General features: G+C 40.7%; 1 protein-coding gene across 1 annotated transcript; it reads left to right on the forward strand.

Moving 5' to 3' along the window:
* The first annotated feature begins 3037 nt into the window (after positions 1 to 3037).
* Positions 3038 to 11455, forward strand: LOC133905126 (chaperone protein dnaJ GFA2, mitochondrial-like). Its single transcript, XM_062346836.1, has 18 exons — positions 3038 to 3189; positions 3279 to 3363; positions 3456 to 3506; positions 4636 to 4727; positions 6535 to 6618; positions 6711 to 6749; positions 6898 to 7005; positions 7539 to 7577; positions 7660 to 7747; positions 7843 to 7907; positions 8173 to 8247; positions 8643 to 8715; positions 9171 to 9262; positions 9373 to 9444; positions 10532 to 10588; positions 10707 to 10755; positions 10923 to 10989; positions 11107 to 11455. The coding sequence occupies exons 1-18, from the start codon at positions 3136 to 3138 to the stop codon at positions 11195 to 11197; spliced, it is 1281 nt and encodes a 426-aa protein (XP_062202820.1). The 5' UTR covers positions 3038 to 3135; the 3' UTR covers positions 11198 to 11455.
* Positions 11456 to 11620: the final 165 nt, after the last annotated feature.

Genomic DNA, 11620 nt, shown 5'->3' on the forward strand with positions numbered 1-11620 from the left:
ACATGCGAGTGGTTTATATATACAGCGAGAGTGAGCGGGAGGGAGGCACGATCACAATAGATTTTCAAAAATTTGAAACTTTGTTAGGCTTCCAGTAGAATAATACGACAACATATTTTCAAAATTTTGAAACTTTGTTAGGCTTGCAGTAGAATAATACGACAACAGACGACGTATGCGAGAAATTAAAATGTTGATGAGCTCTCGGCCTGAACGTGTTTTTTGGTTTGCCAACGGAGACAGCCCATCAAATTTTAGATTCCTGTTATTTCCGAGAATAGGCGCGATCCAGTTTCACGGTTTGAATCATTGTTTGAGTTTCACTTTTTGTAATCCTGCTGTATGATATAAAGCTCCTTGGTCTAGAAAAAAAGATCCACCTACGTGGTATTTTTCTTAAGCTCTTCAAGCCGTAATACAAAAGCATTATATTATTGTGTTATCAAAGTTTGAGTTTATAGGTATTTCCTATAAACTTGTGAGGGTCAAAAAATATAAAATAAAACAATATTAAACCATGCTACTAAGAGTATAAAAATATAACGCTTGTTCCATTTATTAGGAGCATTGGAAATTCACTGGCATGGTTCTAAGAACTACTATGTTTGAATATGAAGTATTTACGGAGTTTCTTGAGAAAAAAACATGATTATCCAAAAACACCAAGATATCAAAAATTCTTGACATGCTTGATAGGATAAACAATGCAGTTTTGTAAACCGCAGTATGCTTAGGCCCTGTTTGGCTGAGCTCGGACTCCATCTTTAAGATATTGGCTTTCGAGAAGTCATGAGCCTCCAAATAGGAGCTTCTCTCCCGTAGTTCATTTTGTGCTGCAGCGGATATTGTCTTCTATGAAGCTAAGTGGTTTTGGCCTCATTTTTCTAGCTTTGGTAGTAAAGATGCCAGCTTCAAAGCTAGGTCAATCGGGGCCCTTAATACCATCGTATTGGAGTTCAAAAATCCACTCAGAACCTCTTCCTTTAAGAAGCTGAGCAAAGTCTATTTGTAAATTGGAGGAATTGACGTAATGCGATGGATGTATTACCTAAGGCTCGAAAGCGGATTATATAGAGTACAGGGTTTAGAGGAAAAAAAAATCTCTCCTAGAGATAAGACATGTATCACGAGATTACAAATCCTAAACTACCACATACATACACACACATACATACATACGCACACATACATACATACATATATATAGGGGTGTGCCAGTGCAACCCACGATTGTCGAAGTAGACGAAGTGTAGTCAGGGAAGAGACTATGACTCTAGCGATGAGTTTGTGGCTGATGAAGATTGAAGATGTGGCAGAACCAAGATTCTGAAATGGCGACATTGGTAGCCTGGAGAAGCGCAACGATGGTGCTTGAAATAGGTGGAGAAGAACCAGAGCAACATGACAAAGACCGGTGTGGACAACAATGGTTGTATTGTGCCTGAGGAGGCATGACAACGAAAGCCGAATGAGTCGTCGATGCACAAGAACGGTGGTGAAGACGATGCAGCGGCGAGAGCCAGGTGCCATGCCAGGGAAGGCACGCAAGATAGCTGGGTGGTGTTGACCATGAGATAGCGGCAACCCCGGTGCTCGGTGTCATAGCTCATGTGCTCGTTGATGAACTGTACGCAGCCGTGCACTTGATCGGCTGATCAGACCGAGGGACGCGTAGTATGTGACAGTTGCGGATGATCATGCACATATTGGAGCCACCTGACCCTAGCGGATCATGGCAGCGTCATGTATGTGGTGGTGGTGCCTGCCCCTAGACTATACTCTTTAGATACTATTTTCATGACATTCGTTTGAAGTGGTGTGCATTTATTTCTTTCGAAATCAAAACCAAAAACACTTCATATTATTCCATGTGGTTTAAGACACACGCCCTCGCCTCAATAAATTATAGACTTGCTGCACAATTTTTTTTCTGCACAAAGTAGGCACTAAGTGGCCTTCTTGGAGGAGTTTAGACAATTGAACCAACACCAAACCAAACATTGTCTTGGTTGGAGGCTACAGGCGGTTCCGAGCGGCTAGACCACGTCGCTTCGAACTACGACCAGAGGCAAATGTCCTTGTTCAAAGGTTTGTCATTCGGGAGGCAAAGGTCTTAGGAGCAACATTGATGAGAGAACAACAACCGCAACCACAATCGGTTCGGAGAGTCAGGTAGATATGTAGCGAGGGTGTGTTGTGTTTGTTTCCGGGTCAGACTAAATCAAGTAGAAATAATGCAAACCAATTGAGTATTTGCAGGGATAATGAAAACCAACTGAATAGAGGGTATGTTAGTCATTTTTTGTGTTTTAAACCGAAAAAAATGAAAAACTCGGAAAGCATGCAATATTTGAAGTGTATTTTCTCTCCCGTTTCATATTAGATATCGTTTTAGATAGGATTTAGAATACTAAGATGACTTATGTAAGGTTGTTTCTTTACCATTTTACCTATCATAACTCAACTACCCGATAGTTATTCAATACATCAACAAATGTTCACATCAGGATGGTGCACACCTAGCTTTGCTTTCTAGAGGTTTAGCATTCGAGTACTGGTTACAACAATTGCATTTTTTTCTTCTGATTTTTCCTCCATGATGTGACTGTAGCTTGGTGCGAATTGTTTTAACTATTTTGGCGCAAGTTGGCGGTAGAAATCCTTTTGTCTACTAGTTTTGTCACCACATGCTCCTGCAAAAAGGAGAAGTACTTCTACTAATACTATACTGATGCTAGTAGTACTAGTCCTATCATGCATGCACGACACTGCTAGTAGGAAATGTGCAAATGCAAGGTTATAAATGATGCTTCGAGAAGAGAAGCAACGAATGAATGAAATTAATAGTGCATGTATAGCTGGAGTAATAATAAAAGTAAAGTGGGCTAGATGACTCCTAAAATTCTTAAATGACAGTTTTTCAAACACCCAACCCAAAATTCTCCAACATATCTAATATGCAACATTTGATGTAAGTATACACCAAATGTTTTTTATTGTGATGTTTTATGAAATTCCAAAATGGAAACCTAAAACCCTTCCAATTTTTTCCTGCGGTTTAAGCCACACGCCCCACAGCACCCACCCCTCGCCTTCTCTGCACAAAGTAGGGTTCTCCCCACCACCTCCGCCTCCATGGCGCGCGCCGCCGCCTCCAGGCTCGCCGCCGCGGCGACCTCTTCCTCGACGGTGAGCTCCCTCCCGTCTCATCCCCTCTCCATCCCTCTTCTCCATCCAATCCCGAGCGCTCTCGTCTAACCTCTGTACCTCGTTGCCAGCGCGAGCTGTTCGCCCGCCACCTCGCCGCCGCCGCCGCCGCCGCCTCCTCGGCGTGGGACGGCCCGTGGCGGATGCCCAATCCAGGTGAGGCGTCTCGCTCAGAAAGCCTGCTGCGTTTCGAATGAATTGTTTGGAGAGGCGGTGCTCATGTGTTGCTGATCCCGTGAATTGGGCAGGGAGGGAGAGGCGGACTCCGAGCTGGTGGTTCCCGAGCAGGTCGTTCCATGGTGCGTCCTCTGTTGGTTTTTGATTGTGCTTTTTGTGTAATTCCACATTTCTATTTTATCATACTCAACAGTTCCTGGTGTGGAAGTACTCGTGGCGTGATTTATCCTTATAGCTGATCTCGTTGGGTTTGAAACCTGAAACCTGATGTTATCATAGTGACAACTGAAACCGAGACATTGTGCTCTGGACTTACAACTAGCTCTGCAGTTCTGCTTTCAGTCTGGGCAGCCAGCTAACTTCCGTATGGCTAAACGGAGGGATTTAGTGGTAAAGGTCTGTGGTTGCGTGGATGTGGCAAACTAACTTCCCTATGGGTAGATTTGGTAGAAATCACAATTTTACAGCAGCTATCTGGTCACTCATATGTATGCTTAGTGCCGCTTTAGCACTCGACCTGAGCCTGTTCTTCTAAAAGATTTACAATAATTTTTCTGTTGTTTAAAAAAAAAATACTATAACTATACAGTAGAGTCGTACAAGGCTATTAGATATTGACACCACTGGGTGTCACTTCCTTGGAATGATATGGACAAGTATAATAAATAAAACAATGTAGAGATTACACGTTAGTGAGAAAAGGAACAGCTGTAATATATTTCCAAATGCCCTTAGCCCCTTACTACTATACTAATTCCACATCTGATTATTGGTTATTTGTTTTACATAGAAATGTATAAGTTTCGGAAATGCAGAGAGTAAATGCTTATGAGTCTCGGTCTCTGTGGATTACTTATGCAATGACTGTTATTCGGGATATTAAAGGAAGTTTGTTCTATGGTTTTCTGTTTTTTAGCTATGAATAGAACAATTACTGCCTCTCACTCTCTAAAAGAAAGAGAATATAACTGTTATTTTCATCTGTACTTTTGACTTTAGCTTCCTAAGATAGTTGGGTTGATACTTAGCCGAGACGGCTACACAAATTTAAATAATGGAATGCATATCTGTGATTAAATTAGTGTTGACTTTGCCGTTTACTACTGCTATGTTTTCAATTTTTCCTTGCGCTATGTTAGGCACTCAGGGTTGCTTATTTAGTAATACAATTTTTTATATTTCAAATGTGCTTGCTATTAATTTTGATACACAAGTGCCTGTGATAAAACCTATATGTTTCCATGATGTTAGCCACAAGGAGGGTGAATGCAAGGGATTACTATGATGTGCTTGGAGTGAGCAAGGATGCTTCTGCGCCGGATATAAAGAAGGCATATTATGTGGTATGCATTTTTAATTGTCTCAGTTAGGATATGCACCTCCTTTCAGAAAAAAAAAGGCTAGGATATGCTCTATTGATTGGACATCATTAAACTTCTGGAGGATCATATTCCTTAATTCCCCAATGTTACTGTACTGGAATGTTGAACAGGAATGTGCCCAAAATGAATTTGGTGTGTTGTTTGACTTGCCATCATATGCTTTTGTTAGTTCTACTGTATGAATAGTACAGAACAATGCTTGTTTCTAGTTGCTCCATATGACTGGTCTATTATACACTTGAACCATAAGGTCCATAACATGTTCCATTGCTGGCCATTGTCTCGCAGCTTTTGCATTCCTGATTTTTCTATTACCTGATAACTGAACAGGGAAAAACTCCGTTTGACCCCCCCGCCCCCCAGGCCTGAATTCTCACATATTTCATCCTCAAGGCCTCAATTATGAAACCCATCTGAAATACACGTTTAATCAACAAAATCAGTACAAATCATCCCCTTGTCCTAAAGCAACCTGACATTGTGGTGACTTAATATCCTAGTAGGCAAGTATAAGCTGGTGTAGCGTTTCAATCATCAACATCTATCCCTTCCTTCCTCTTTTTCTCTTCTCTCTTCTCTATTCTGTACTCCACACAACCGGGGGAGGGCTCGGGATTTCCAGGTGCTGACCTCAGGCTGGCAGCTTCCTCGTTCAGATGGCCTGGGCCTTCTCTTTGGCTCTCTGCCTCCTTTCTGTCCATCTCAACCTCGCTGCCTTGAGGTCCTGAGGTCCCGTCGTCTCCAGCTGATGGTTGCCCTTAGCTCACTGTCACTATCCTCTCTCTCCAGATCCAGGGTGCTTCACTCACTTCACTTCTCTTCTCCCTTACCGCTTCTTCTCCTTCATGTGCTCTGTTCAGCTTCTCTCATGCTCGTGATTTGCTTGGCTATGCTTCTCTGTTCTCTGTGCTGCAATTCTGCTACTTTTGATTTTTTTATCTCTGCTATTTCTTTTTTTCCTTATCTGTTCTGCTCTTTGCTTTGCCTCTGACAGTATCTATTATACTCTTCCCTCTATGCTCTGCTACTTAGTCTCGTACTGATTAACCTCTCTGATGTGCAACTATCATAAGACCTATCTGATTATCTGTTCATTTCATGCTATTTTTTGCTCACCTTATGTTGCCTGGGCGATGCCTAGGGGCCCACTTAGTTGGTTAGGCGCTTAGGCACCAGGGATGTGTTGTTGCCTAATCCACCATGCCAATCATGTTTTGGATATGAAAACTCATGTGTAGAAAAACGTCCAAAATCCAAAATTAGACAACATACGCAACCGTATTTGCGGAAATAGACAACATATCATCGTATTTACAATTTTAGCATTCGTATTCGGCACCTCATTTACCGAAAACTGACTTTTGGTACAACGTACGCCGAAAAAACGTGGGCCCGGCCATATTCGGCACATCGTGTGCCGAATATGGATAATCAGAAACAGAGTTACAATGCAAAAGATATGACATTTGGAAGACAAGATGGGCAGATAACTCTACAATTGGCCAATTGGGTAGAATAGGCCAGAGTCAGCCAACTGGGATTCTAACTGATTCTACAATTAGGAATGCGCTTCCACCCCAACCCAGATTGTGTCTCAGGATCGATTTCCTGTGGCTATTTATGTATTTAACTATTTCTTGCATGTTTACTGCACCATCCTCTCTATAGTTGTATATTATTCCATTTGTGCTCCCACTGATTTGTTTCTTCTCCTTCCTGTAATATGTTAATTCATCTTGTTTTAACTAAACTTATCATGCTTCTCCAGCTTGCAAAGAAGTTCCATCCTGATACTAATAAAGATGATGCTGATGCAGAAAAAAAATTTCAAGAAGTTAATCATGCCTATGAGGTATTGTGCTCTAGTAGACAATTTAGTTACCTTTCATGAATCATCATACATGTTTATTCTAAATGCTGATATTATCTGTGCATTTCTGTCAGGTTTTGAAGGATGATGATAAGCGTGCAACATATGATGAGGTTATTGATGTTTCTCTTTTTTATTATCTTGGCTTTCTTACCCCGTGGTAGCATTAATTTCTATGACTCATGAAACCTTCTTTTGCTATAATAGTAAAATATTTTAGTGATTTTACCTTGTAGTATAACACATCTTTGTAATTGGCAGCTTGGACCAGAAGCATATGAGCGTCAAGCATCAGGTGGTGGCCCAGATGGTTTCCCTGGAGGGCAGGGTTTTCCTCACGGTAACCCATTTAGTGACATCTTTACCGATGTAAGATCCATTGCCCTTGGGGTTTTATTTATGTATCAGAAATTTGCTCTAGGATCATCTGTACTTGTCATTTTGAATTCACCCTTCATTTGCTGAAGTTATGCATGAGACCGATCATTTGTATCTTAAAATATGTGATATATCTGCTCAATTGTCTTGTATGCTGGGACTTTAACAAAACATGAGTGTGGAAAAAAATAAATTGTAGACAACTGGCCATGAAAAATCATGCTACAAGGCGGTGAAATTTTTATATCTGGTGCTATTATTTTGTTTCTTCAGTGTAAGGCCTTTGTTTATGTTGAAACATATAATGAACTACAGCCTTTTGATTTTAAAATAAATATCATATTAGCCTTTCATGTCTGGCAACGAGCTAAACATGATTTAGATACTACCTTTTCGATATTTAGCAAATTCCTCTGCTCATTTTTCATCTCACTCATGTGTATAATTCCAATTCTATCTGCATTTGCACTATATATGAACTGTTGTACGTACCTAATATATTTTTATTTTGTTATGTCAACCAGATCTTTGATAATGCTTTCAAAGGAGGTCAAGATGTCAAGGTTGAATTAGTTTTCATTACAATTGTTTGCTTTAAATCAAACATGTCAATGCAATTCTTATTTTCTATCCCGCAAACTGTAGGTTTCTGTTGAACTATCATTCATGGAAGCTGTCCAAGGCTGCAGAAAAACCATTACATATGAAGCTGATTCTTTCTGTGGGACTTGCAGTATGTGTTGTCGCTTGCATATTCTTTAATTGACAATCCTCCCTCCCCTTTTGTGCTTGTTTTTATGTCGTGAACTTCTAATTTGTTTGTTGCAGATGGGAGTGGTGTTCCCCCTGGAACTGTGCCTAAAACATGTAAAGCTTGTAGAGGTGCCGGTGTGGTATGTATCCTTTGACAAAATATTTTTCCATAGCATGTTTCTTACGGATCACTGCCAGTAAAATAGATGACGTTTTAGCAAAGATGATTTTGTTTGCAAATACCTGTTGTTTTCGTTATTCAAAGCAATATTTTTCATGAAACACCCCTGGAACTGAAGTGTTAACTGTTTCCTTGTTCTGTCTTGTGTGCATGGAGCTCAAACGACAAGTAGTTTGGATAAGAGGGAGTACTCTGACCTTTAAAATGTTGTCTCATGAATGCAGATATACATGCAGAGGGGTCTATTTACTCTTGAATCTACTTGTTCCCAGTGCAGTGGGAGCGGTAAAATTGTGAAGGTGCATATTTTTCTGTTTCAATGGCATATTCCTGTCAGTTTATCTTTCCGATGTTTAGGGTCTACAGTAATTTGAAAATTCTAAAATCTTAATTGTCATGGGCCCATGGCCTTGCATTGAGAAATGTTCAGCAATATTCCTGTCACTTTAAGTGTACTTAGTTCTTTAGGGAAAAAATATTGTCCATCATTTTATAGAATACCTATGTTTCTTGGATTATTTGAGATGGTAATTTCTAAAATTATTCACGATTGCAATGAAGTGTATGATGCAAATTAATTGATGTGACTCTACAGTAAATTGGTAATGGCTGATTTTCTACGGTTTATTTCTTGTGATGATGTTTTTCGTTCTTGGTGGCTTAACTTGTTTTGGTTTCCAAAATCTACTTGAAGAATTTTTGTAAGACCTGCAAAGGCGAACAGGTAGTGAAGGGGAAAATGTCAGTCAAGCTAGACATAATGGCAGGTGAGGAAGAATTGCCTTTACTGACATACATATATGCTCAACATGTAAATCTTAAGTTGCAATTTTGAATTTTCTATTCAATATGCAAAACATTAAGTGCATATCTGTCTTGTTTACTAGTAGCTTTGCATGCTGTGAAGGATAAACATATGGTACTACCAGTAAGACAATAACTAGCCTATGTGGACATACAAGCATTTCCAACTGGCCTACTTGATGTAATACAGATATGGCCTTTCATGCACTACTAATACCAAGAAAGTTAATGTACAAGGCAAATAAATCATCTTACTATCCTATTATGAAATATGGTTCTACTGAACCATTGTGCATTTCTGCCTTTTCTGTTAATATTTGACTCTTCCCTACTAAGTATGCAATCACGAGCGTTTAATGTGGAGTGGACGTTGCAATACTTGCATTTCGGGTATATTATAACTGAAGCACTTTTTCAGGAATTGATGATAATGACACCATGAAGGTTTGTGGTAAGGGTGGTGCAGATGTTGAGCGTAATAAACCTGGTGACCTTTATGTTACTATCAAGGTTTCATTTCTTTTCGCTGTGAATGCCAACTCTTATCATCAGTTTAGCTAGTACTTTGTATGGTCTAAGAAAAGTAAAAAGTGTACTTAATATTCATTTTCCTATTACAGGTCAGAGAGGATCCTATCTTTCGTAGAGAAGGCAACCATGTGCATGTTGATGCTGTTCTAAGCATTGCCCAGGTCCCTCTCTTTCTAGTAACTTTCTTTGTGGTTGGTGTTCTGATCAAGGCACGCCCATGCTATATGCAAAATTCATCTTTCTTTCAAATACAATACAAATTACATCTTGCTAGTAGTGTTACCCCTGCACGGGTGCGGGTGTCCGATTCGGCAAAAGAAAAATTGGACATGCCAAATACCACATGGAATCCCATACGGGTGCGTGTGTCCGACTCGACAAAATGTTCTAGGACTCGGGTGTCCGGGTAACACTGCTTACTACTAGCACACGATAAGCAATCCTGCTTTATGATGAAAGTATCCTTATTTGAGCAAAGATTTAATTGACATCAAGTATATTCTTTTGGGGAGAAGATTTGACAAAAGGTTATACATTTCAGAGGTAACAAAGTGCTTGGACACCTCTTGTCCACCCGATCCCACCCATCAAATGCTCAAAATCGCCTCCCTCAGACAAAAGATTTCCTTTGACATATCTGTTTGCTTTCCTCCTTCTCCATCCATCTCACTTTCTCTCAATCTCAATTCTCAGGCCACCTGACTGGTGGCAACTGGCCAGATCTGCCATCTGACCTACTGGCCTCTATCATCACTGGTGTGTCCATGTGGTCCTCTCAAGCCTCACCTGACTCCAAAAACTAGATCACAGCATCACCTCTTGATCTGTAATAGTTGCCACCGATCTTATAGCCAGTAATTGGGCTTTGCTGAGGTCTTGATTGAGCTAATGGCAGCGAGGGAGGAGCCGCAGCAACGTGGGAGTAGGACAATTGAGTGGCAAGCAGGCAAGGTCAGGCAATGGAGAATGTGCACTAGCCCAGAGCGCGGTGGTGGCAGGAAAGAGCGTGTAGGCGTGTTGGGCGCAGGTGTAGATGCATGCAGATTGCAGAGGCTAGGTGTGACGGTATGATAGGTGGCCGTGGGTGTAAGCCCAGAGTGCAACGGTGGCGAGCATCCTGATTGTGTGTGGGGAGGCATGCATGGTTACGGTCACGAGTGTGGAGTTTGGAGCTCCCGATGGAATACTATTGTCTAACAAATAATTTTTCTTGGATGATTAGAAGCTCTAATAGTTCTTCATCTACAGGCTGTCTTAGGTGGAACTGTCTCGGTACCAACCCTCACTGGAAATGTTTCAGTCAAGGTATGCGTTGATTCTTATGAAAGTTTCACATTCTTACTGCATAATGCTTGGCAATCACTGCAGGATAGCTTTACTGGATGTCATAAGGCTTACCTTGCTTGTGGTATTTTGTGTCCAGGTTCGCCAAGGTACCCAACCAGGAGAGAAGGTAGCCCTGCGGGGCAAAGGTTGGTTACTGGAGTTATCATAAAAATCCTTTCTAATGTATTCCCAGATTAGTTCAGCATTCAGTTTGGCCTTTTGCCCTTTGACAACTGGTGAAAGAGATGCGTGATAATGGACATAGTTTTTCTATTCTGTTGCCAGATTGATATATGTTTTTTTATCTTCGCAGGAATAAAAGCAAGGAATTCCTCGATGTTCGGTAATCAGTATATACACTTCAATATCAGAGTTCCAACGTATGCCTCGCCTCCAGCAATTTCTCACTTCTTTTTCGATCAGTTCAATTTAAGCCTTTCCTCCCTTTCCTATCAAACAAAGCAGGAAGATAATCGTAAAAACCTTGCTCTTTCCAGGGAGCTGACACAGCGGCAACGGGAGTTGATAGATGAGTTCGATAAAGAGGAGTGCACCAACGGTCAGAGAGTTGCTGCTGCCTCCGGTTGACATTCTTTGGCGCCGCCATTCATTGATCACGACACCCATAAGTTGAGGACCTCAAGGCTCCTCTATACGTGCTGTAGGCACCAAAAACTATTGTAACATTTTTATCCTTATATAGCACATTTTTATCCTTATATAGCAGCTATCCATTGTATAATGTAAATACATTATACTTAACCGGTAACTCGCTGGCCTAAATTACTGTAACCCTTTTGGTCCTTATATAACCGTTATCCATTGTGCGATGAGCTAGGGGACACAGCACAGCTAGTGAACTTGTAGAGCATTTTCCCCCTTGATGTGGCTTATCTCTTGAATCATTGATGTATTCACAGCATATACAGCATATGCGATGTATATGTTTGTTACTTTTACTCAATATTCAAAAAAATATTTGTGACCCATAGTGTCTTTATTTGACTCATC

Source organism: Phragmites australis, chromosome 22 (genome assembly GCF_958298935.1).
Source record: "Phragmites australis chromosome 22, lpPhrAust1.1, whole genome shotgun sequence".
In the NCBI taxonomy this organism is placed as follows: domain Eukaryota; kingdom Viridiplantae; phylum Streptophyta; class Magnoliopsida; order Poales; family Poaceae; genus Phragmites; species Phragmites australis.